This window comes from Drosophila ananassae, chromosome 2R (assembly GCF_017639315.1).
Source record: "Drosophila ananassae strain 14024-0371.13 chromosome 2R, ASM1763931v2, whole genome shotgun sequence".
Lineage (NCBI taxonomy): Eukaryota > Metazoa > Arthropoda > Insecta > Diptera > Drosophilidae > Drosophila > Drosophila ananassae.
In genome coordinates, this window is record NC_057928.1 from 4,251,163 (window position 1) to 4,279,007 (window position 27,845).

General features: G+C 35.7%; 1 protein-coding gene and 1 long non-coding RNA gene across 35 annotated transcripts in view; one reads left to right on the forward strand and one right to left on the reverse strand.

Annotated features, from left to right (window-relative positions):
• Positions 1 to 14,655, forward strand: part of LOC26515499 — a 74,814-nt gene extending 60,159 nt beyond the window's left edge. The window contains exon 2 of the long non-coding RNA XR_006507097.1: positions 14,273 to 14,655. This is a non-coding gene — a long non-coding RNA (uncharacterized LOC26515499). The remainder of the gene's footprint in view (positions 1 to 14,272) is intronic.
• The window catches only part of LOC6493876 (B-cell receptor CD22), a 94,813-nt gene that overhangs the window by 66,518 nt on the left and 450 nt on the right, over positions 1 to 27,845 (reverse strand). For 32 of the 34 annotated variants that reach the window (XM_014909107.2, XM_032454257.2, XM_032454252.2 and 29 more), the window contains exons 2-9: positions 25,346 to 25,726; positions 19,669 to 19,840; positions 19,463 to 19,611; positions 14,286 to 14,456; positions 4,991 to 5,149; positions 4,434 to 4,510; positions 2,843 to 2,941; positions 2,630 to 2,789 (exon numbers count right to left, since the gene is read on the reverse strand). In XM_014909107.2, coding sequence (XP_014764593.1) covers positions 2,630 to 2,789; positions 2,843 to 2,941; positions 4,434 to 4,510; positions 4,991 to 5,149; positions 14,286 to 14,456; positions 19,463 to 19,611; positions 19,669 to 19,840; positions 25,346 to 25,526 — 1,168 coding nt within the window. In that variant the 5' untranslated portion in view covers positions 25,527 to 25,726. Of the gene's footprint in view, positions 1 to 2,629; positions 2,790 to 2,842; positions 2,942 to 4,433; positions 4,511 to 4,990; positions 5,150 to 14,285; positions 14,457 to 15,299; positions 15,309 to 19,462; positions 19,612 to 19,668; positions 19,841 to 25,345; positions 25,727 to 27,845 lie in introns of all 34 variants that reach the window. The other 2 variants (XR_006507087.1, XR_006507090.1) reach the window with 2 other exon arrangements.

The following is a 27,845-nucleotide window of genomic DNA, read 5'->3' on the forward strand; positions in this document are numbered from 1 at the left end:
TTGATTTTGGGGATATTGAAAATTAATATTTTAAAGGAAGCGCTGGTAAATGAGCCTGTATTGCACATTCACACAAGGACTAACGGACAGGTGGAGCGATCCAACCCTCTGGGAATCATTTTAAAGTTGTCGGAAGGACAGCTGTCGTAGTGTTACCGGTTTGAAGCTAAAAAAGCATCGCTTTTTAAAGTCATGATTTCAATGAAGATGTACAGCCGACCCGAAGAACGAATATGGAGTTTATGGAAGATCGTCACGTGATGCGAAAAATAGCGAACTTGAAAATTTTAATAGACTCTGTAGTGCGTATAATAAGTGCAACTTTGTGTATCAGTTCGTTGCACGGCGTCTAAATGTAACTTCAACCAGTTGTGAACTGTGGCGATTGAAATTTTGTCATCTGTGTCAGATGGCCGAATATAAAGTAGAAAAAAATACAGGTTGGAATGCACTCATTGGTATTATAAAGATACATGAGCTTGGGCTTAGCGGCAAGAAAATCTTAGGTCATTATTCAAAAAGAATTCATATTTATACAATATTCTTGGCATTTCTTGCATTAAAAGAAACAAGAAAAAAAGCTAACTTCGGGCGTATCAGAAGTTTACATACCCTTTCAGTTAAGTAGCAGCTTATATTATTATATATATCAGATCGTATATAGCTGACCGATCGTTAGGATAATTTCATCATCGAATCAAGTTTCTAATAAAAATGTTTGAAACAGCCCCAAGCATCTTTAAAAATAGCAAAGTTGTGCCATTTCCTATCGTTCAATTATATGGCAGCTATAGGATATAGTTGGTTGATCCTTTTGAAATTTGGCAAATTGAATTACTTTGCCCAATACGGAATCTGTACCAAGTCCCATCTAACTTAAAAAACACCAAAGTTATGCCCATTCCGATATTTCTATGACAGCTATAGGATATAGTCCACCGATCCTTAGGAAATTTTGTAGATAAGATATCATGGCCAAATATGACATGTGGGGAAAGTCCCAACCCTCTAACTAAAAAAACACAAAAGATATGGCATTACCGGCAATCAGTTATGTATATGGCCGCTATAGGACATAGTCGATCCCGGCCGTTCCGACTTATATACTACCTACAATTAAAGAAGGATGTGTGCAAAATTTCAACTCGATAACTCTAAAAGTGAGAGACTAGTTTGCGTAAAACGGACAGACGGACCTGGTTATATCGACTTAGGGGGTGATCCTGATCAAGAGTACTTTATGGGGTCGGAGATGTCTTTTTCACTGCGTTACACACTTTTGAACAAAATTATAATACCCTCTTCAAGAGTATACAAATATGACCAATGATAGATAAGTATAAAAAAAAAGTATGAACCATTATAGAAATCGGATTGTGCAAATTTAAATTTCAAGTCTAAACGGACGTAGAAAGCTACGGCATTCCCATAGAAAAGGGAAGTCTCGCGAAAATTTTTCGTAAATTTGATAAATTACAAAGATATTAATTATCTACATATTTTTTCTTAAATTATCTAACAGGGCTTCTAATAAAATTAGAATAGCTATCAAATTTTCGCCATCAAACAAGGGCGACTTAATTTAAAATCAAAATAGTTTAGATGAGTCGTCATTTAACTGCACGTAACTGCCGCCCGTAGTTTCTTTTTTTTTTAATTTTTGACGAACTATCTAATAGAAAACCTAACAATTTTTTATAAAAAGCTAGCCACATATGTAATAGACATCTTCATGATTACATTCATAACATACTTCTAATAGAGTACATTCGAATCGAATTACAGTTACAGTTACTCCAAATTTGTCAAAATACCATAACATAGCTTTGTTCCTTTTTCCCCCAACTAACAAACTAATTCAATTCTCACAAACTGAGAAAGAGACCATTATTAATGATCGCAAAATAATTATGAGTCAATTTCTTGAAGACAATTTTGACCTCAACAATAATGAAGCCCAGTTAGTAGATGATGAATTTGCCGATTATTTCGATGTCCCCAAATTTGAGACAATACAGGACAAGGTGGAACAAGAAATTTCTGGATATTCCAATATTAAGGTTGCATACACTCCTGATTTTAATGCTTTAGCTTGGTGGCATTTAAATAAGCAATTTTTTCCGCTATTGCACGAAAGAAATTTGATAACAGAGAAGCGTTGTCAAATCGCCACTAACTCTGAAAATATTAACAAAATAATGTTTTTGCATTCCAATTTAAATTAGATATAAATTCGCTGCATTTAATTTGTTTTTATTTCCTTTTATTTACATTTACAACTCGAATCATTTGAATGAAACGTCTCTGTTTTCAACGTTCTCAATTCACTCAATTCGTTTGCTTCTACCAAATGATTGTGCAAATGAGTAGGCGTAAGAGATCCATCCCTCTCACATCATGTTGGCTTTGCTCTCAAATTCACTCAACTCATTTTTAGCATTGTGCATTTGAATGTGGGATTTTTGCCACTCATGCAGGTGTCTATTATGTACATATGTATGTACTCCTATCATTTTCATCAAATTTGTTGCGTAAATAAAATTGATACGAGTTTTGCGGGAAAACCCCATAACAAAAATATTTTTATCATAAATTTTTAATAAATATATTTTAAATTTAAATTACTTACATAAGACTTCCAATGTGAGCGCGGAAGAGATTGGCTTTTCTCGATTAATTTGTATCACTATATTTTCAGCCTCACAGCGAAATACTCGGTCATTCTCAAAACGAGTCGCATTAAAAATGAGTTCAGACTGAGTATGATATGTACCATCGTTTTTCTCAAACTATTAAAAAATTCATGACATTATGCTAAAGGTATAATTATTTTACTACTCACTGCTCTAGTACGAATCTCGGTAACAATATTTTCCTCTGTTGCTATGGGTGATGTAATGTTATACCAAGTAAGGTTAACTGGTGGCCGCGCTCCGTGAATCTGTTATTAATATATTTATTAAAAACCATTATTTACTTATTATTATTAAAACAAACAATAGATTTTTCAGCACATGTGGAATCGTTTTGTGGTTCTGATTACGAGAAGAATGTGTTTTCTGGAAATTACGTTTTCTTGTAAACAAAAAAAAAAAAAAAAAACGGAAAACCCGTTGCATTTACGGTTTGGGCTACTCGCATAGTAATAAACTCAACTATTATTAACAATGCTATGCGAAGTTTCAAGTTGATCGCTTTAAAACTGAGAGACTAGTTTTCGTCGAAACAGACAGACAGACGGACATGCTTATATAGACTGAGGCTTATACTATCCCTATCCCAATTACACGTCGATTGTTATCTAAAGCATACCTATCCGACATTTCGTTCAAAGAAATTTATCAACAACAAGAAAGGAAAGCTAACTTCGGGTGGAGCCGAAGTTTATATGCCCTTGCAGTAAGGTAGCAGCTTATAATATTATATATGTATATATCGGATCATATATAGCTGACCGATCCTTATGAGAATTTCATCATCGAATAAAGTTTCTAATAAAAACTTTGGAAACAGCCCCAAGCAGCTTTAAAAATAGCAAGGATGTGTAATTTCCGGTCGTTCAGTTATATGGCAGCTATAGGATATAGCGCCAGATCACCGCCGTTACGACCTATATACTGCCTGAAAGGAAAATGAGGATGTGTGCAAAGTTTCAACTCGATAGCTTCAAAACTGAGAGACATGTTTGCGAAGAAACCGACAGAGAGACGGACATGCTTATATCGACTCAGGAGGTGATCCTGATCAAGAATATATGTACAAGAATATACTTCACAGGGTCGGAGATGTCTCCTTCACTGCGTTGCATACTTTTGACAAAAATTATAATACCCTCTGGAAGGGCCAAAATATCTTATCTACAAAATTTCATAAGGATCGGCCGACTATATCCTATAGCTGTCATAGAACGATCGGAATTGGCATAACTTTGGTGTTTTTTAAGTTAGAAAGATGGGACTTGGTACAGATACCATTTGGGCAAAATAATCTGTTCTGCCGAATTTCGTAAGGATAGGCTATATCACATATGTAGCTGCCATATATCTGAACGATTGGAATTGACATAACTTTGGTGTTTTTTAAGCTAGAATGATGGGACTACGGATTCCATTTTGGGCAATGGAAACAGATCTGCCAAATTTCATAAGGATCGGCCAACTGTATAGCCGCCATATAAATGAACGATCAGAAATGGAACAACCTTAACTGCAAGGGAAGCTTTCCTTTCTTGTTTTTTTTATGAAAAACGTAATTTGAGAGTAAAGTGACTTGAGAGTAAAGTAATTTGAGAGTGAAAGAGTTATAATCAGTGAGCAACAATATTCTTGTATGTATATTCTGACATTTTAAATCAATTGCGGGTGGTTTTCGAAAGTTCCTATTAATTGTGTTCTATATTATATAAAATAAATAGAACCATACAAATTACTTACATCACAAGTTAAAATCACTTTGCTGCCTTGAACCGTATGATGCTCTACACCATTCATTTCAATACTCGTTGGCCGCACTGTTGGAAAAGTACATTCATGTCTATTTTAGTTAAAAAGTTATACTCATTACCAAAATATAGGGTGGGTGAAAAATGCTGTTAGTCAATGTATACAGAGAGTCAAACATTGCTTGGGTTTTTCAAAAATTTAATAACTTAAGACTACTTTATAGAATTCAACAACTGAAGAGATTTATTAAATTTTAATACAATATCGATCAAATAACTTTCAAAGAAACTAGCTTTTTTTCAAAATTTTTAATTACATTGGGCAAAGTTTTGGTGATGTAGCAGCTAAACGGACTACGGCTTTCCAGCCTTGATTGATAATATTATAATATTTATAATATATATAGTAAAATACATTTATAAAAACATAAAAAATGTATTCACGAGTATACCCAAGAGGTCCAAATGAACAAAATTTCTAAACTTCTAAATTCTTTCTAAATTTCATAATTTATAAGAAGCAAATATAATTTTTTGTTATTTCAATACCTTGCAAGTTTATACTAAATTTTTGAACAATAGTTTCTGGCATAGCTGCCGACTTTACACGGCATTCTATATCTTGAGCCAGATCTTCACGTGATAATAACCAATCCAATTCTAGTGTTGACGTAAAAAGACCATCTTTAATGTCATGCGTAGGTGAATCTGCGGGAAATAAACGGAGCAAATAAGTTAATATTTTATTAAATCTAAGACTAATTTAAGATTTCCAAATTACCCTGCAATACGGATTTTAATTTTGATAAGAGATAATGAAAAAATATTTTTCACGCAGGCTCCTATATTTTGGCTATTAACCATACATAATATGTATATGTATATTAATAGATATATTGCATCTATAGTATAGATCACCTCCCCAGCCGATATAAACTAATTTGTCTGCCTGTTTCTACGCGAACTATTTTAGATCTATTCATAAAATATGAAAATGATCTTACATTGAAATGTTCACAAAATCGAACCATTAACCAATATTTTCGATGTATCTGATGTTCTGATGTTCCTGCACATTTTTTTATGTTTTGGAACCAACCAATCCAGTAATATATTTGAGAATTTGACTGATTTCCGGATTGGAGTGATTTTTTTATTTTATACCCTTGCAGAGGGTATTATAATTTTGGTCTAAAGTGTGCAACGCAGTGAAGGAGACATCTCCGACCCTATAAAATATATATATTCTTGATCAGGATCATCTCCTGAGTCGATATGAGCATGTTCGTCTGTCTGTCTGTCTGTCTGTTTTTACGCAACTAGTCTCTCAGTTTTAAAGCTATCGAGTTGAAACTTTGCAAACACCCTTTTTCCTATTGCAGACCGATCTCCGGGATCGGTCGACTATATCCTATAGCTGCCATATAACTGATTGATCGGAAATGCCATAACTTCGTTGCTTTTCAAGTTAGAAGGATGGGACTTTCTATGCATTCTAATTTGGGCAAACTTATACGATCTGCAGATCTGAAATTTCGTAAGGATCGGCCGTCTATATCCTATAGCTGCCATATAACAGTTTGATGCGGAAATGCCATAACTTGGTTGTTTTTCAAGTTAGAAGGATGGGAGTTTCAATGGATTCCTCTTTGAGCAAAATAATTCGATATGCCAAATTTTATTATACAATACATACTATATACAATCCGCTATATATCTAAGAATATAAGATGCGTGTCGCCACCTAGCGGACTGTGACTCAACTGCAAGGGTATATAAACTTCGGCTCCGTCCGAAGTTAGCTTTCCTTTCTTGTTTTTAGATAAAAATAAGCCATTAAAAGATGTCTTAAGAGTCCTGATATCGCAAAAGTCCTGAGAGCGAATTTCTCTTCTGCGGAGACGCCTATGGATTAATATTGTCATCTCTGGGTGAGTTTTATGCCCGTTTTTGCCTGACCCACAGCCAGTTTCGCGCATACCATTAAAAGTGGGAAGCATCTGAAAGAGTTCCGTACCAAGACAACCGCTCCTCTATTACCATGGCTCTGACTTGCTGATTTAAACATTGAGTAGAAATAAACTGCAGGCCGTGTCCCCGACGCCAGGATTTCTACTCTTCTCGTCATTTGAAAAATAAAACAATAATAGATTCTTAATGAATGTTGCTAGTACGAAGCAGCAAAACGAAAACCATTTTTTTATAAAATGGAGGCTACCAAAAAATTGGATTTTTGATTGATTTTTTTTTTAAACAAATTTTTGAATTTTTTTGAAGTTTTTTAACCTGAGATATTGCTACCGGATCAAAAAAAGTAGTTTCGAGAAAAACGCTTTTAAAATTGGTGATGGTAGTGATGCGCTGTAGTGATGTCGGGTTGTTAAAAATAAATTGCGACAAAGAGTGGATTTAGGGATTTGATCGGTGTTTTCCATAAAATTAACGATCCACTCGGTGCGCTAGATTCTCCATTCAATAGCCTTCAGATTTTTAATGAGTCTCATAAGGGCTGCGCTACTAGGAACAAAATTTGCTTTGTTCTCCACGGAATTAAGCCAAGTAATACCATGGAATGGTTTAGAATTTACTCCTTTATCACTTTTACCGACTGCATCACCTTTAAGAAAAATATTTGTCTCACGGTTAGCCCCTGATACCTTTAAGATTGACATATCGGCTTCTATCAAAGTCAAAACAAAGACTGTTATTAAAATTAATAATATTAGAAAATTAAAGGGGGTTTCCCCATTTAAAAAATGGGAAACCAATGGCATTACTTTAAGCTTTATAGATTTTTTTTTATAAATTGTCTTTAAATTTTCCTTAAAATTGTAACAAAATAACTAATAAACTTTCAGGGGTTTCCTAGACTCTATTCTGATAGTTCTTTAAGTTCATCCCATGTTTGTGTTTTTACTGAACCCTGTTGGACAGGCACAACACTTTTTGAAGTGTCAGACCTCTGCGAATGGAAGAAGATCTTAATCTCTATAGATTAATGTTGCAAGAGTTTTGTCAGTCTCGATCATGCTTTCGTGGAGTGCTGACGCGTTTTTGCATCGCTGCGAATCTCACTGTGATGAGTCTATGGACAATAGACTTCTGCATGAATGCATCCAAAACGACAAATGAATCACTTATTCTAAAAGTGGGTACACTATTTTTTGTACACAGCATATTTGGGTGTGAGTAAATAGGGTAGTATTGTCTGTTTTGATTGACAGTAGTCTCACTCATTCCATAGTTGCACAGCTTTTAATGAGTACAGTAAAATTGGTGTGCAGTAGTCAACGCACTGTACAATGTTTTGGTGTGCAGTTGACTTACTGTACAGTGAGTGAAACTTCATGACTGGTATATACACACATATACATATGTATAGTTCTCATGTGTATGTATTTCCAATTAAAAAATTGATTTGTTTTTTCATTTTAAATGTATTTATTATAAAATAAAAAAATTATAAATTATTTATATTTAAATTTAAACTAATTATAATAATTATTTTATGTTATTACATTATCTAAATTTAAGTTATCAATATTAGAATGAAGGAACATTATTTTGTTTACCATGTCTTCAGTGGTGGCAATTTTGGACCGTTTTTCGCAAATCAAATTTTTGGCAACAGAAAATGCCCTTTCCGATGCTGCACTGCTTGCGGGAGCTGCTAGTATCTTGCAGCTAATTAATAAAAATTACTGCACTCATCTGTACAGTTGTACACAGTTGACATACAAAATGTACAGTGTTAAAAAAAACACAAATGTAGTAATCACTATCGAAAAGTACAATCAAATACTGTTCACAATCGAACTGAGTACACTGAAAATGTTGTGCTTTCTTATTGTTACCTATAGAGTTTTCAAAAACACTGCACTCATTCTTTACTGTACAGTAAGTAGTACTGTACAGGCAGCAACAAAAATGTCAGCCGACCGTCTGGTAGCCAGGAGCAACTACCCTCCCACAAACCACCCCCAATTGTGGTTGATCACTGTGATAATCTAAACGGACTCATAAGGTCCACAGACAAGATTGTTGACCCGTCCAAATACTCCCTAAAATGCCATCCTAACAATTCTGTTTCCATTCTCGCAACAGATTCAGACACATACAGAGCCATAACCAAATCGCTGACCCTTAAAAAGGTACCATACCATTCCTGGCAGTTAAAAGAAGACAGATCCTATCGTGTTGTTATCCGTGGTGTCCATCATTCCGTCCCGGACGTAGACATTAAGGAAAGCCTGACCTCGGCGGGTCACTTGGTTCGATTTGTCAATAGACCAAGAAGCCGCTTCGACAAAACTAAGCTGGTCAACTTAGTTTTTGTTGAACTTGAACCGGCTGCAAACAACAAAGAAATCCCCGGGATCAAGACACTCTGTCGGCAACGGGTCCAAGTTGAACTCCCCTACAAAAAGAATGATGTTGTCCAGTGCCACCGTTGTCAAGCTTTCGGACACACCAAAAATCATTGCCAAAAGCTATCTAACTGCGTTAGATGTGGTACAGCTAGCTATAAAGGCTGCGTCATATACCAGCAAGTTGCTCAACGAAAAAGTGCCACATCCCAACGCAGAACCGTCCCCCAGCAGTTTACTGATCCTTATGTTTGGTCAAACTCAGCGGTGCCCAACTCCTACGCTAATGCTGTCCGTGGTATTGCTAGTCATCCCCAGCAGCAACAAGTTCCTGTGACCTTCTCGCAGAGCCAACAATTTCCTCCACCAGGCAGTGACAACAGGAAACAAAGTCAGCCACGTCACCAAAAAGTACAAGCATTGACAACAGCAGCAGCCATCACAGCAACAACAAAGGCCACAAACAACATCAACAACAGCAACAGCCACATCTCCAGAGGACTCTCCCACAACAACAGCGACGCAACTCACAGCAATTGATCAACGACCAGCAATGGCAGCGCCAAGAGCAAATGTTCTTACAATCAAACGAAAGCCTGTCGGTCCTTGTTGCCCAGATTGACAAGTTATTCCAAATGATGGTGTCGATGATGGGTCTTGTCTCTAGATTATTATCCCAAAATACTCCAGGAACAGCTCAAGCGTTACCTGGATCTTTTCCAGTTAATGCGACACAATCATGAGCCAAATCGGCCTGAGCATTGGTGTGTGGAACGCCGACGGACTGGCCAACAAAGCCATTGAGCTGGAGCGCTTTGTGCAAAGTCATAATATTGACATTATGCTGATTAGTGAAACACACTTTTGCTCGAGGTCGTACTACAACTTGCATGGGTACGATATCCACCAAGCAACTCATCCTGCCGATCGTAAGCGCGGTGGGTCTGCAATAATAATAAAACGTGGTATTAAATGCTACCAGTCCTACAGTTTACAAAGCACGAATGTACAATGTGTCTCTGTCAATGTTAAAACCGACCTTGGGGAAATAGGTATTGCATCTATATATTGTCCACCAAACTTTCAGTGTTCTGCTGACGACTTTGAAAAGCTCTTTGACGATCTTGGAACAAATTTCATAATCGCAGGCGATGTGAATGCTCACCACCGCCTCTGGGGATCCCGAAACTCAACCAGCCGAGGAAGAGCACTCGCAGATGTTGTTCAAAGATCAAACGTTCAGGTCCTTGCAACTGGAGGACCTACGCATTATCCATACAGCCAAAGAACGCCAACAGCTATTGACTTTGCCGTCTATAGAGGGATACGGTCCGAGTGTCTCTCCATCACAGAAAGGCTTGAGCTTAGCTCTGATCACATCCCGCTGATTATAAAGTTAAGAGTAGCGGCGCAAATAATTCGGAATAGGCCTCGTATCCTCCCTCGAAACGCGAGTATCCCGCGCTTCCAAGCAGCAGTCAACCGGCTTGTAAACCTCAATCTGGTGTTAAACTCTCCCGAGGACATAAACGACGCTGTAGAGATATTTGCCCGGAGCATTCATATCGCTGCCGAGTCCTCAACCTGTGGACAAGTATCAAGCCACCCCAATCCACCTCAGGCTCTTTTAAAGGCGGAAAAGATCCTTACGTCGCAGAGATCCCAAGGCTTAGTCGACAAAAGGGCTTACCGTGCCGAGGACGAGCTTAAAAAACTTCTGCATCGAACCAAGCGCGAATATTTTGATGAGATGCTCCTCAAGGCGGACCCCACCAAACCGTACGGCTTCAACCTCTGGAAATCGACACGAAACATCAAACGACAGCCTCTCCGAAAGATCCCCATAAAGAAAACTGACAATACATGGTGCACGTCTGACTCAGAGATTTCTTTAGCTTTCGCGGACGAACTAGAGAAACGCTTTCAGCCATTCGACATTGCGAGCCCAGAGGATCTTGAAGAAACAATGGCCTTCATAAATGCTCCTTCACCGAATGCTCTACCGATCCCACATGTCAGCCCAGAAGAAGTTTGTCTCCATATTCGAAAGCTACATGTCAATAAAGCGCCGGGATTCGATGGCATAGACAATAGAATTGCCAAGGCTCTGCCTAAGAAGGGTATCCTGTTCCTCGTTCTCCTCTTTAATTCAATGCTACGTATCCACCACTTTCCCTCCCAATGGAAGTGTGCTGTGATAACGATGATACCAAAGCCAGGAAAACCGGAGAACCTTGTAGAGTCATACCGACCTATAAGCTTGCTTCCTACATTCTCTAAAATATTCGAGAGAATATTTTTAAGTAGAATTATGGGAGTAAGAAGCGTGCAGGTCGCCATTCCCGACCATCAGTTTGGTTTTAGGCATCGTCACGGGACCCCAGAGCAAGCTCATCGAGTAGTGAATCACATTTTAAAGGCCTTTGAAAACAAGCAATACTGCTCTGCAATTTTCCTCGACGTCAAGGAAGCTTTTGACCGCCTATGGCATCTCGGACTACTTCATAAGTTGAAGTCATAAGTTTTATGGTCGAGGTGAGAGGGGAAAGGTCAAGCATTAGACTTTCTCGTGCTGGCGTTCCGCAGGGAAGCGTTCTGGGTCCCGTTCTCTACACTCTGTTCACATCGGACCTCCCAAGTTTAGTGGAACCGGGCACACTTTTGGCCACATACGCTGACGATACTGCCTTCCTTGTGAACTCTTCCTGCCGAGTCGAGGCATCAAGGATCACCCAGGTATTTCTGGACTCATATGGCAAGTGGGCTAACAGGTGGAATATTGCCATAAAAAGCAGGGAGTCGCAACATTGCAGTTTCACTTTGAGAGCAAAGACACTACCCAGAGTCGAACTCCACGACGTCACCATCCCACAGTCACCCCAGGCCCAGTACCTGGGTCTGATCTTAGACAAGCGGCTCACCTGGAAGGAACAAACCAAGAAAATAACAGCTACATGTCGGAGTAAACTCAGGAAGCTAAACTGGTTACTTAAGCCAACAAGCAAGCTCAGCCTTGGCAACAAAGTGTTGCTGTACAAATCTACCGTGCTGCCCTCGATCATATATTGCATTCAGATATGGGGCATGGCTTCTGACACAAATGTCATGAAAGTGCAGAGAACCCAAAACCGAGCGCTTCGCATGATGGCAAACGCGCCTTGGTATATTCGAAACGACGCCCTAGCAAATGATCTCCACATTCTCTCCATTAGAGAGCAGATCAACCGTCACTCGAGTCGCTACAGCGATCGCCTCTTAGCGCACCCCAACCACCAAGCAGCGTCTCTAGCTAATCAAAATAACCGAAGAAGACTGAAACGAAGACACCCCAGTAGTAAAGAAATCCCGCCGATAGAAAGGCGGCAGAATCGGAGAAAGTTAACGGAGAGAGTAGAGGAGCGAAGGATTAACGGCAGGAAGCGAGATTTCCAAAGATTAACGGGCGCCTCTGGCACTATATAAGGAGGGCCCCTGGAGCAAATCGGGACCGAGTCTTTTAGGGAAGCTTGAAGAGTTGAGTGAAAGACCTCCCGAGGGTAAGTCTGACATTCAAGCGAAAAAGCGGAAGCCCAAGGGTAAAACGAGTCGGGTTAGGTTATTCCCGGACACGACAGGTATCCTGGCGATAGCGACGGATCGGCCTGGCGTACGGATAGCCAGGGTACGGAAGCAAGGGATAGCCAGCTCGGGAACTCAAGCCCAACAGTGAAACCAAGCAGGGACACCCCGGGAGAGTCATTAGATTCCTCATCCAGGCGCTGTGGTGTATGCACAGCGTATCACCTGGAGTTAAAGGAGACGCGACGGCAAAACCTCTGGCCTGCCATAGATCCTGCGGGGCGTACGCCCGCAGGTGTTTGGAGGCGAGTGACGAACGCGACCGAGGGTGTGTCCTGCGGGGTAGGTAGGCCCTCCGTGCCCTGATCCGGCCGCTAAGCAGCGAGAAGCATATCCTGCCCGGCGTATGCCTGGGAGGTGAGCCAATCGGTCTGTTAACACGGATTAGGTGCTGGCCACGGCGAAAGGGCATTCCCAGTGTGCCAAAGATACCGAAGGTCCACGGCACCCGCAAAGGAGAAGCAACGATGGAAGAGCAGCAACAGAAGCGGCGACGACGAGGGAGCAGCAGCGACGACGAGGAAACAGCAACGTCAGAGGAGCAGCGGCGACGAGGGAGCGGCGGCGACGGACGAGCAGCGGCAGCAGAAGGGCAGCGAAGAAGACAACAGCAACAGCACAGGCCCCGCAACCAGAGTCCGTGAGTCCAAACGAAGAAAACCGTAAGCCGTTTCGGCGCCAGGCACCAAGACCACACGACCTGCCGGGCGCAAGCTTTTGGAGGGCGTGTGCATTGGCACCAACCCGGAGCGGGGATCGGGGATCGACGGGAGGACGAGCGGTCGGTCGGCTGAGCCAAGCGGCCGGTGAGATTCACCCTTTTTGTAAATTTAGCATAATAAAAGGGATTTGTATTAAACGAAGCGTGTTATTTCTGGGCTCGGACAATCACGTCGAATCTATAAATTCGGTGGAACGTACCCCAAACTCTGTGAGCTAGTCGCGGCATTTGTTGCGAACAAACAATAGCAAAAACAGTTCGTTACAAAACTTAACATAATTATCCTTTGCAACTCATAACAATTTTAATGCGTTTATGTTTGACATGTTACTATGTCAAATTCACCATGTAAGAACTTTTTTAGGTCAGCCCCTATACATATATTTTGTGTATAATCCAGATGGAGTCACGCTTTAAAGAGCTTTACTTCTTTCAACCCCAGACTATGCATATCACCCCACGATTGAAGTTTCAATCGATAGCATTACTGGTTTATTTTTTCGCACAACTTATTCCTAAAATGTCAGATCAGCCATAGGTAAATAATCAATACATATACTCAATCAGTCAACCTTTTTTCCGTCCATCTTCCTCTAAAAATATTTTTTTTTATCGGATCCCCAAAAGAGTTAAGTGGGTTCGCCATGCCCCGATGACGTTTCAGTTTGTGTGCTTAAGAACTGCGCCAAGCCTCTGTACAAACTTCTATTAAAAGTATTTAATTTATTTCTTGTAACTTGAATATTTCCCTTTGTATGGGAGAAATCTTTACCGGGAGAAAACACAACGAGTTCTTTATAAAAACGTACAGACCAGCCTACCACCGTTGTACATCTCAGGCCGTTATTTTTAACTGTTTCATAAATTACTTAACTGAGTACACTGCAAATATATTTTTTTTTAATAAAAATAAAAAATTATTTTTGAAAGTGGGTCCTACGATTTTATTTATTTTACTCTTGGTGATAGCCCTTTTTTTTACTAGAGGTCTTAACCTTTTGCCACGACGCAACTTTTGTTCTATATCTGAGACAATTAATTCAAATTCGGCACATGCAAGAAAAACAATATGAGAAATTCACGTGCCGTGTAAGAATATTTTTTAACTTCTTTTTTCTGTTATAGTTTTATTACTTACATGTTGTCAGTCGCTTGGATCCACGAAACCATCCCACATCTGGCTGAGGACGTGTATTTTTTACAGTACAAGCTGCTTTGAGAGACTGACGCTCTTGCATTGGACCCACTACACTTCCATTTTCAATTCGGTCGCCCTTCACATCCAAAATTATAACTTCCGATGGTGGCACTGCATAAGTGTGTGTTTAAAATCCCATATATAATTTCTTTTGTATACAACTTTATAAATTTAATTTGATTAAATTATTTATAGAATGTTATGGTTATGAATCAAATTGACAATAAACGAGGAAAGGAAAGCTAATTTCGACCGTATTCTATTCTATACGGTGCTTTGGAAAAATATTTATACTTAATAGGGACGGAGATGATTGCTTCAATGAATTAATATACGCTTCCAGGGTATAAAAACCCTCATACCCTTTCAGAGGATGCTATAGTTTTGGTTAAAGTGTGCAACTGCTTGAAGGATCCAGATGATTCGTCATGAATATATGACATAACATGGATATGAAGAATAGCCGTCTATCTATCTTTACGCAAACTAGTCTCACGGTTTTAAAAGTAACGACTCTAAACTTTGCACACATCCTTACTTCATTTGCACGAAGTATATACATGTAAGTAGGAAGGGCCGAGATCGGTCGACTGTATTCTATAGCTGCCATATAACAGAACGTCGGGAAATGCCACAACATTTCTATTTCCATCTAGAAGCTCCAGAAATTTTTATTATAATAATAATTTGTATGTTGAAGGATCGGACTATATCCGATATATGTATTATAATATAAACAGTCACTTAAATGCAAGTGTTTGTCAACTTCGGCTCGAAGTTAGCTTTCCTTTTTGTTTTTTGTTGATAAATATTTTAAACGAAAAATTACGGAAATGCCACACCGTGTATTAAGATAAAACAATAAAATTAATTAAAAATAAAATAAATAAAGTAATTTTTATGATAAAGCCTTATCCCTTTAAATAATAGTTTAGTTTAATTAATTAACTCTACCAATGTTATCTAAATACGTTAAAAAATATCGGTTGTTCCGTTTTCAAAGCAATGTTTATTTTTAGTTTTAGTTTTCATTTAATATTAATGTTAATACAATTTATTAAATTATTTTCAAATCCATCCAAATCAAATTTTAATATTAAATTATTATACATATAAATTATTATAATTTTATATTAATACAATTTATTAAATTTATTTAATATTTAATATTTAAATTTATTAAATATTTTCAAATCCATGTATTCGTGATATTTTAAGAAGAAAACAATAAATACAATATATTTTTTATGAGTTTTGTCGCGTTCAGATTATATAAGTAGAAGCAAAGGAAAAAAGAGAGAGATTGGTTAATAGAAAGGTTGTTAACTTTAAAAAGTTTATAATCAGAAAATTATTTCAGAAGAGCCTTAATAAAAAAAAGGATAAATTTAGCATATAATTTAAGGTAGCAATACCTGTGCTTATTACAGAACCATGATGTTTAATAAAAGCTGTTTATTTGTGAGAAAAATATGATTGATCATGAGGTTAAATATTCACACATTCTGAGGGAATATAGGAATATTTATTTATTAAAATGACAAGAAATACATTTTTTTGTTTCATAAATATTATAGTTTTGGCTTTTTCACTTCAAAATAAGCGCAAATTGTTTTTTTATTGTTTCTCGTTTTTGTAAGATGTGTTTAAGTAATGTATCATACGGAAACAACACGGGCTATAATCCAATTTTCCCGACTATATGACATCTGATACTAGCCTTTCTCACCCAATCTTATTATACCCTTTCACAGAATAGATTCTCAAACAATTTATTTTATTTTTGTCAAGTTTAAATTAAACTTGATCTCGGTGGGTAGCATAGGTGTTTAATTGCCAAAATCGGATAGCTCTATCCCTGATAATCTCCGAGATCTACCTGTGCGAAAATGAAACATGCCAGTATGGGAATCTGAATAAAAATTAACCTTCCAAGCTTTTTTTTCAAAAACAGTTTCTTTTTCAAAATAATTTCCTGAAATGGAGCTATAGAAATATAAGGGGGTTTTGCCTTTGAATTATAGAAGTCCTATAATCTCTTACAGTCTCTTAGATCCGCACTTTCATACGGACAGACGAACATGGCGAGGTTGTTGGTGATCAAGAATAAATATACTTATTGGTGGGGTAGTGGTCGGTGGTGATTCCTTCTCAATGGATTAAAAAGAATACAATATATCCTTGTACTCTACGTGTAACGGTAAAATAACATTTTAAATATGGGTAATTCTCCAGAAATGTCAACCATAACCAAAAAAGTCAAATTCAATAAAAGTATGATTTTTATACCCTTGCAGAGGGTATTATAATTTTGGTCAATAGTGTGCAACGCAGTGAAGGAGACATCTCCGACCCTATAAAGTATATATATTCTTGATCAGGATCACCTCCTGAGTCGATATAAGCATGTCCGTCTGTCCGTCTGTCCGTCTGTCTGTCGGTTTCTACGCAAACTACTCTCTCTGTTTTAAAGCTATCGTTTTAAAGCTAAACTTTGCACACATCCTTCTTTTCCTTGCAGGTAATACATAAGTCGGAACGGCCGAGATCGGTTGACTATATCCTATAGCTGCCATATAACTGATTGATCGGAAATGCTATAACTTTGGTGTTTTTTAAGTTAGAGAGTTGAGACTTTCCACACATGTTATATTTGACCAAAATATCTTATGTACAAAATTGTACTATAGGACTTATGTGTACTATAGGACTTATGTACTATAGGACTATATCCTATAGCTGTCATAGAACGATCGGAATTGGCATAACTTTGTTATTTTTTAAGTTAGAAAGATGGGACTTGGTACAGATTCTATTTTGGACAAAATAATCTGATTTGCCGAATTTCATAAGGATCGGCCGACTATATACGATCCGCTATATATCTAATAACATAAGATGCGTGGCGCCACCTAGCGGACTGCGACTCAACTGCAAGGGTATATCAACTTCGGCTCCGCCCGAAGTTAGCTTTCCTTTCTTGTTTCACTTACTTTTATAGGGAAAAATTTTAAAAAGTTTCAATTTAGCTAATTTAGTAATAATTTAAATTTACTTATAACACGTTTTGAAATATATCAATTTAAACCCTCAATAGTACGTAAGTTCAGTTTTCAACATTTTATTGGGATGATTTGTTTTAAGGGGGCATGCGCACTTGTAAATTTCAAAAAAATCGATTTTTTTTTTGCATTTTCTTAAAGTGCATATATTTAGAAATGTGTTTACAAAATTTTGAAATGATCCGGTGAAAATTCACTGAGATACACATGTTTAAAGGAAGGGGCGTCCGGTTTATGTAATAGGGAGTTGAAACTTTAAACACGTTTTTCTCAAAACTACGTTTTTGAAGTCGGTGACCACTCTTACTCGAAAACTAGTGACCCGATTGTCTTGAAATTTAGCATGCTTTTTTAATACATAATAATCTAGTACTTAATCGAAGGATTGGTTTTTTTATGCAAAACTTTTTTTTTTGCAGCTGAAAAACTACCGCTTTTTTTTAACGAAAAACGATTGTTCAACTTTGATAGGTCGCCATTTTGCCGAATATTTTTTTTTTTAATATCCATCGATTAAGTACTAGATAAACTTTCAATAAATGTAAATCCGTTTCATTTTTTGATTTCCGACGATCCAGATTTCCACAGTCTTGGTCACCGCGACCCGTGTTTTTTTGAGGGACCTCACTTCGACGGTGCATAACTTTGAAACTGCTCAATATTTTCTACATTTTTTTTTTCAAATTTAAGTTAAAATGATGCACTTTCACATAATAAAGCGATATTTCAAAAAAACTCAATGATTTACGAGAAAAAAATTCGGGTAAAATGGCTATTTTTGGGCGCTCCAACTGCGCATGCCCCCGTAAATAATTTACGTAAAGAGAGTTAAAATGCATTGATATTCACTATTTTCAATATCAGCTGATAACCAAAGATTAAAACAAAAATGTAAAAAAAGATACTATTGCTACTTTTTTCGATTTTCTTATCAGATAATCAGTTTCTTTCATTGCCGATTGCGACATTCAACATAAATTTGTTTTTAACTATATATTTTATTACTGAAATCAGCGTATGAAAATGAATTTTCAGCGTTTGAAATGGAAAAAGTGACTTCTGTCTGGGTCGCGGGCGTCAGCCTTAGTTTTATTAGAATATTTTAAAAACTAAAAGTCATCCAAAACGTATATTTGCAAAAATTATAGAACTTGTCAAGAGCTATAAGATTCCCTTTTGTAAAAATAAAAAACAGTCTCAGCCGATGTCTTTTTATACCCTTGCAGAGGGTATTATAATTTTGGTCAAAAGTGTGCAACGCAGTGAAGGAGACATCTCCGACCCTATAAAGTATATATATTCTTGATCAGGATCACCTCCTGAGTCGATATGAGCATGTCCGTCTGTCTGTCTGTCGGTTTCTACGCAAACTAGTCTCTCAGTTTTGGAGCTATCGAGTTGAAACTTTTCACACATCCTTTTTTTTCTTGCAGGTAGTATATAAGTCGGAACGGCCGGGATCGGTCGACTATATCCTATAGCTGTCATATAACTGATTGATCGGAAATGGTGTTTTTTAAGTTATATTTGCATGTTATATTTGACCAAAATATCTTATGTACAAAAATTCATAAGGATCGGCCGACTATATCCTATAGCTGTCATAGAACGATCGGAATTGGCATAACTTTGGTGTTTTTTAAGTTAGAAAGATGAGACTTGGTACAGATTACTCTTTGGGCAAAATAATTCAATATGCCAAATTTCATGAGGATCGGCCGACTATATACGATCCGCTATATATCTAATAATATAAGATGCGTGGCGCCACCTAGCGGACTGCGACTCAACTGCAAGGGTATATCAACTTCGGCTCCGCCCGAAATTAGCTTTCCTTTCTTGTTTTCAGTTGACGTGCGGACGAATGTCGCATTCCACATTAGAGAATTACCCATATATTTACATAAGGGATTATTTTCTGTCCATTAATTTAATTTTTTAAGAATTTATGCATGCTTTTAATGATTAAATAAACATATATTATATACTTATATAATAAAAGTATATTATTTAAAGGACCCGTAAAAGAATTTAAACAAGCAAATTGACAATTACCTAATACTCGTAGTTCAATTCGGTACCCATTGAAGTTATCGCATGTTTCTTCTGGTATAAAAAATGTTGTATCACAAAGATAAATATCTTCATCTCCAATTTTTAAGTCGTTAATTATAAGTCTGTATGGATTTAGCTCAACAGTTACCCTTTAAATAATCAATTAGGATAAAAATACAAATAATAATTTATATACATTTTTATACCTGTTCTTGTATTCCTTATTTACATTCGTAACATTTGTTTCCCCCAAGAGCATTGCAGCAATACGGTCTTCTCCTTTGAACCAGTTTAATGAATGTAGTTTTCCACATTTTCCTTCATTAACGGGACATGGAAGGGTAACAGATTTGGTTTCCTGTTCACTCACTGTGCTATCTAAAATAAAAATACATAGACGTTAATGATATAAAAGTACAAATTGAACTAATTTATTACATAAGATGATTAGATTACAAGGATATTAATTCTCAATGCCTCTTGAAGCGTTATATTTTTGCATGTGAATTTATTCAAATAATTATCAAAATAATGAGCTGGGTTGCACAATTTTTATACCCTTGCAGAGGGTATTATAATTTTGGTCAAAAGTGTGCAACGCACCGTGGAAGGTGACATCTCCGACCCTATAAAGTAGATATATTCTTGATCAGGATCACCTCCTGAGTTGATATGAGCATGTCCGTCTCTCCGTCTGTCTGTCTGTCGGTTTCTACGCAAACTAGTCTCTCAGTTTTGGAGCTATCGAGTTGCACACACCCTCCTTTCCTTTGCAGGTAGTATATAAGTCGGAACGGCCGGGATCGGTCGACTATATCCTATAACTGCCATATAACTGATTGATCGGAAATGCCAAAACTTTGGTGTTTTTTTAAGTTAGAGGGTTGGGACTTTCCACACATGTTATATTTGACCAAAATATCTTATGTACAAAATTTCATAAGGATCGGCCGACTATATCCTATAGCTGTCATAGAACGATCGGAATTGGCATTACTTTGGTGTTTTTTAAGTTAGAAAGATTTGACTTGGTACAGATTACTCTTTGGGCAAAATAATTCAATATGCCAAATTTCATAAGGATCGGTCGACTATATACGATCCGCTATATATTTAATAATATAAGATACGTGGCGCCACCTAGCGGACTGCGACTGAACTGCAAGGGTATATCAACTTCGGCTCCGCCCGAAGTTAGCTTTCCTTTCTTGTTTAAAGTCAAATTTGGCTTTTACAAAAATTTTTTTTTTTTGAGTTGGCTCTAACCATTTGATTTATTTGATGATATTATTATTATTTGCAGATAGCAGTTGAGATTACGCATCTTTAGATATATCGCTTATATTTTGATTAATCCGCTTACTCTAGATATATAGTAGACATATACATATATACAATATGTAAGTGGTTGCTGCACTACACTGTACACTGCTTAACTGTACACTGCTTATAGTCTCTTTACAGACTGTAAAGCAGTTGTGGGCAAAACGCACAAATGTATGGCACAAACACATGTATGAGGGTATATATTTTGAAAATATGAGATTAAAAACTCCAATTTAATTGACGAAAATATTGTTTAACCACCTATAATAAATTCATCAAAATTCTTCGAGCTTTCCCTTAAACCCAAAATTAAAATATGGTATTATCTACTAATTTAAATAGGAAAATAAAAATCTTCCATAGAAAAATGTTTGGGGAAAAATCATAAAAGACCAAAAATTAATGTAGAAAATCGGAGATTTCAACTTTAGATGAGTATTCCAAGAATATTGTAACTGCTAGATAAAATTGTTTAATTATAGTTGGTACACATACATTTCAAAAATGATATGTACAAGAAAGAATGATGGTCATCGCTATTTTACGGCCTACACAATTCAATATATGGTAAATTTGGATCAATTTCTTCTCTTAGGTGTACCGCGGAAGTATATTTGTTCTGGATTTTGGTTCTGGGGAGCTTAAAGGTTATAGAGCAGGTGTAATTATGAGTGGATATTTTTTGTTGTTGGCCTGTGTACATAAGTGGAGCTACTCCACCGCCTTTGCACTGCTTTTTATTATATTTACTGCTTGGTGTTTTTGAGTTTGTGCGTATATTTAAAATGCTCTTTAACCCTTTACAAATTCTTATATTTTTATACCCTTGCAGAGGGTATTATAATTTTGTTCAAAAGTGTGCAACGAAGTGAAGGAGACATCTCCGACCCTATAAAGTATATATATTTTTGATCAGAATCACCTCCTCAGTCGATATAAGAGTGTTCGCCTGTCCATCTGATTGTCAGTTTCTACGCAAGTAGAATGTCTATGTTTTCAAAGTCGGTTGACAAGATTTCTCGGAAACTACTCAACCCATCTTGATAAAATTTTGCACAGGCCTTCGAGATACGATTCTCGACAACTTGAACTTTTTTTCGTTGATAAAACTATTTACAAAAAAAAAAATGGTGAACAAATTTCACCACAATTTGATTTTTTTTGCAAAAAGGTGTCCCAAAAATCCAATTTTCACTTCTTTTTTTTTTCTTAGTTCAGTTTCTAGTTTTAAGTCTGCACTAAAAGAAAATATTTGGTCTTTTCAACTCAGATGATTCTGTCCAGATGATTCTGCCCTCGGAAAAAAAAACACCTTTTTTGACTGTTTAATATTTTTTTTCTGAAAATTTCAGAAATTCTTCTTCAAATATGTAAATTTAAGAAACTTTAATATTACTGGTTGTAATAAAATGTTTCATTCTTTATATAAAAAATTTTGAAAATAGTCAATTTTTTGGCCGAGTAAACACACCTAACCCCTTATGTTAGAAAGATAAGACTTGGTACAGATACAATTTTGGGTAAAGCAATCCGATTTGGCAAATTTTATTAGGATCGGCCGACTGTGTCCTATAGCTCTCATATAACGGAACGATCTTTACCAGCTTAACTTTGTTGTTTTTGAAGCTAGAATGATGGGACTTTCTACAGATTCCATTTTGGACAATCTGATCCGATCTGCCAAATTTTATTAGGATCGGCCGACTATATTATATACTTGGCATATATCTGAACTATTAGAAATGGCACAACCTTGCTATTTTTAAAGATGCTTGGGGATGCTTCCAAAATTTTTAAAATGTCCAAATTCTCATAAGGATCGGACAACTATACACGATCCGATATATATAATAATAATATAAGCTTCTGCTTAACTGCAAGGGTATATCAACTTCGGCTCCGCTCGAAATTAGTTTCCTTTCTTGTTTTAAATAAAATTACTAAATCAATTCGAAAAGGCTTATGTAAGTTTTGTATACATTTATGTTATTGGTTTGGCTTATGGTTTTTACTGGATTTTTATGGATTATCAAATAAATGAAGTTTTATAGATAAATGAATAACAACTGGTATCAAAAAAAAATGTAATAGGATGTGCAAGGGGAAAGAATACAACGAATCATATTTATATTATGCATTTTTATTTATATTATAACCATTTGCTTTTAATAGAAATTTTTCGAACCTTCATAAAAGGGGACCCACTGTTCTCTGAAGCTTAACTTCCCAAGTATATATTTCACCTCAAAGGTTTGACGCCACTGCCTCACTTTAAACAATTCTTTGCTCTTGGAATAAAATTCCTCAAAATCTTTTCCCATGAAAAAGAGAATGAGTAAAGTCTCCCACAACCTGAACGTACATAGTTAAAAAAGATTAAATTAAAAAAGACGTTCTAACTGCAGGCAGAACCTTCAATAGCTGTTCCGACTCACCCTCATTTATACTCATTTATATACTGGAAACTAATATATGTACATATGTATTATACACTAGTGGTGCCCACGAAAACAGGAAAGGAATAATGAGCAAAAACGCTTTGCAACAAAAACGGAAATATACAAATGATAAATATCGCAAATATTAGATATATTTTTAGATATTAGATATATTATATACATATAAGGCCGATCCTTATGAGAGTTTCCAAATTAGCTCCAAATTAAACAAGAAAGGATAGATATAGTCGACTTTCCCGACTATATGAAACCTGGGAGTGGGCGTGGCTCAAGCCATAGCTCCATAGAAGTTTAAGGGCCAAATAAGATTGCTGTAGCACTTAAAGTCTTTGAAATCTTCGCGTTTATATGGACGGACGGAAGAATGGACATAACTATAAATTTATTGTCTAGTTTGATTATCTTTGTGTGTAATTTGTAAAAAAAAACTTTTTTTGTAAAATTCTCGAAGTTTATTTAAATAAATAAAAATACAAATTTTTAAATTAAATTGACAAAATTTAATATTAAATATTTTAGCATTCTGTCTGAATTTAAGGAAAAGCTGCAAGGGAATATCACTGTGGACTGCATTCTTGCGCGAGGAGACACTACATAAAGTAGAATAATTAAAATTTTCCTGTGTGTCCGCATTCAAAACCGCACAAATCTACAAAAGGGGTAAAAGTGAAAAAATTGTGATTCATTAAATTTAATCACTAAATAAAGCTAGAGGGGACATTAGAGTCCGTAGACGGAAATTATTTTTTCCGATTGACGCCTCAGCCTTCTCGATCCGTCTTCTCATTTAAAAGTTATAAAGGAAATACGATATTTACAGCATTTCCAAATAAAAATGTGGTCCGATTTATTGAAATACAATTTTGAAAAAATTATTTGAAAAATTTTTTGAAAAAAATAAAATATTAAGAAGTTAAAAAAAATTAAAATGTATGTTCTAAACTTCAAATCAATAAAGCTTTCTAAACATGCAATAATTTGTTGGAAAGTTTTTTTAATATATATTTTCTCAAAACCAAACATCTAAAAAAATTTTTTTTTATTGGCTCCAAAAGTTTGATTTTTTTTAAATTTTATTGGCAACCACTTATCACTGCTTAACTCGAAACTGCTTATAGTCCCTTTACAGACGTAAAGAAGTTATGGGAAATTACATTTTAACATTCGCTGCTTACGCAAATGTGAAAAACATTTAAGTGTGTGCGACAGCAGCGGAAAACAAACATCTTTATACATTGCTTGTACCAGAACACCCAACATATCTGATATCAATATCAATATCAAAACTCGTCAACATCGACGAAAAATGCAATATAGGTGCACAAAATTATATATTTAAAATATTCTTATTACTACAAAAAATTACTCTCTCTAAGTCATGGCTATCTACAATTTCTGTAAAGCTTTACCAAACCTGCAATAGATACGTTTTGAACATAGAAACAGGTTTAGATAGCCATGACTTTTTAAAAATATGAGAGTAAAAACTCCAATTCAATTGACGAAAATGTTGTTTAACCACCTATAATAAATTCAATAAAATTATTTCGAATTTTCCTTTAAATCCAAAATTAAAACATGTTATGATCTACTTATTTCAATAAGAAAATAAAAATCTTCCATAGGAAAATGTTTGGGGAAAAATCATAGAAGACCAAAAATTAATGTAGAAAATCGAAGATTTCAACTTTGGATGAGTATTCCAAAGATATGGTAACTGCTAGATACCATTTTACAATTTTAGTTGGTACACATACATTTCAAAAATGAGATGTACTAGAAACAATGATGGCCATCGCCACTACACGGTCTATATAATTCAATATATGGTAAAATTTTATCAATTTCTTCTCTTAGGTGTACCGCGGAAACTGTGGGTGATAAAACCTATGTTTGTTCTGGACTTTGGTTCAGGGGAGCCTAAAGGTTATGGAGCAGGTAATATTATGCGTAGAGGGAAAAAAATGTTGGAAATTGTCGGCCTGTGTTATTAAAAGTCTCCAAGAAACATACAATAAAATTTTTTTTTATTCAGGATATCTGAATTATAAAATTACTTAAAAAAATTTATGCTTATAAAATTATATATAAAACTTACCAATTTGCGCCTCCGTTAAACAAGGTTGAGCCAAAAAAAAGATTACAAAGAATGGTATTAAGTCACAAAGCCCTGATAGTTTTAATAAATGGTTTTTTCGAAGGATATTCATTGGTGGACACCAACTCCATATTGGTCTAGGTGACATGATTGATGTTGACAATAGATATTTGCACGTCATGTATTACAATATATTATTCTTGAGCCTCTATAATTAATCTTTTTTTCTTTAAGAATTATCGATTTTTGGTTTGGTTTCCTAAAATTGTGGGGCAATTTTTTATTTATTAGATTATCAGTTTCGTAAGCAGCATCATTTTATTTGGACGATAAATCTCGCGGTTTTTGTGTATTTTCGGTTTAAAAACCATTTAACTTTTCCTGAAAATATACATATATAACAAGAAAAAGAAATGGTTATAATTTACTTTAATTTATAGCAACTGTATATAATAGCAAGTCTTACATACAATTATTGGATAACTTTTGATAATCCACCACAGTCGATTGATATTTTTAATATTTTATAAGTATAAAGGAGTATTTATAACAAAATTTTATTTTGTATAACCAAATATTTGGAATTGTTTTTCGTCACCAAAACGCAGTGAAAGAAACATCTTTTTTATGAGTTTTTTTTAGGAATAGCCAGAGTTTTTAGGAATACAAAATTTTACATGATCTTTCTTATGGTATATCACTTTAGATGGCGAAAATATCGATTTTAAAATTTTTGTTTAGTTTTGTAGAGAAATAATAAGAAGGGAAAGGCGAAAGTTAGAATCCACAAAGTCGAATCCTTTTTTGTACCTTTAAACCTATCAATCAGTTGAATTGACTCGACCGATTCCAGCCATTCCGACCTTTATACTGCGTGCTTACATTTAACACACATACCGCAGGACCAAGACCTCTGCGCAGAGCATGACTTGTCACAGTTAATTTTTATGTTTCATCGACATGCCCAGATCTCAATAAAGCTATAGGCATCAGTGGCTTTATCAACACAATTGGGCACTTTCATCAAGATACTACGTTAGTCTATTAGTCATTAGCGACGGAGCTACCATATTTTGACTTAATAAATTATCTTTCAAAGGTGAAGCAAAGGACTTACACTGAATCAAGTTCTTACTAGCCAATAATTAAAAAATGGGATAAAAAACTTGTACTTATTTTAAAAAAATGTTGATAACCTAATAATATTTTAATATATTATAAATGCAATCAAATTTTCTCGAAACCTTTACTACAGATTTAAAAAATACAATATAAGAAAGTTATATATATTTTCCGTCATCTCATCTTTATTTCTTTTCATAACAGTTATTTTTTTATATATATATTTTTTTATGTATTTTGTTTATCATTAGAGGCGTGGCAAAATTTGACTCTAACTTGATATGCGTGGGTACCATAAGAGTCAACGTTGACACACACGTTCTTACAGACAAAACCACTTGGCTAGAGAAAATTTTTGAGGAAAAATCAAAGAAGCTCAAAAACCATTGTACAAAAATGGAGATTTTAACTTTGATTGAGTATTCCAAATATGGTAACTGGTGGATGCCATTTTTAAACAGCTTATTAGGGAAGATATCTTCGACACAATAAAGCATTCTTGCACTCTTCTTGATTAACCTCCTCGAGTCCACCTCGTCACCTCCTCAGTTTTAAAGCTATCGACTCTAAATATTACACAAATTCTTTATTCAAGAATTCCGGAAAGTCAGAACAGCCGGGATCGTTCGAATATATCCTATACTGTATATATCCTATACCACTTAACTGCAAGGGTATATCAACTCTGCTCTGCCTGAAGTGCTCTGTCTCAAGAGCTTCACGTTTAAAATTAATTCGGCTGGACCATATTGCTCTGATAGATATAGTTAAAGAAATTTACTAATATGTAGCACTAGAATATATCTAGTTCCAAATATCTTTACAAAAAACTTTTTTTTATTTATTGTAAATTTTTACGGGCAATTTTAGAACTTATTACGTCAAAATGTATAAATAAATACATATGTATGGGCTATTCATACTTCTGAGTTGTGTACTGTTAACATATTTATTTGCTTAAGGAAACATATACATACATACATAAAAGTGTGTGACGGAATTTTACAAAAAAGAATAATTATTGCGTGTTATTTCTAAAAGAGATTTTGACTATGATATAATTTCGACTGGTCCGTCGTCTCTTTACCCGGCACTAATATATTTGAATATGTACACATGTACGAACATGTTTAAGCACAGAGTGTATTGTATATATTTTTATACCTACACATACGACTATGCAAATATGAATGTGTGCACGTACATATATATGCATGTGGCGTATTTTCGAAAATACTGAAAGTTTTTCGGCTTCGCGTTTGGCAAACGATTTTTTAAGCAATCTTTAATTCAAAAGACAAATGCATGTGTATGTATCTATTTTCTATGACAACATTTCACGAATAAATATATTTTTAGTTTTATGTAGAAAATTAAC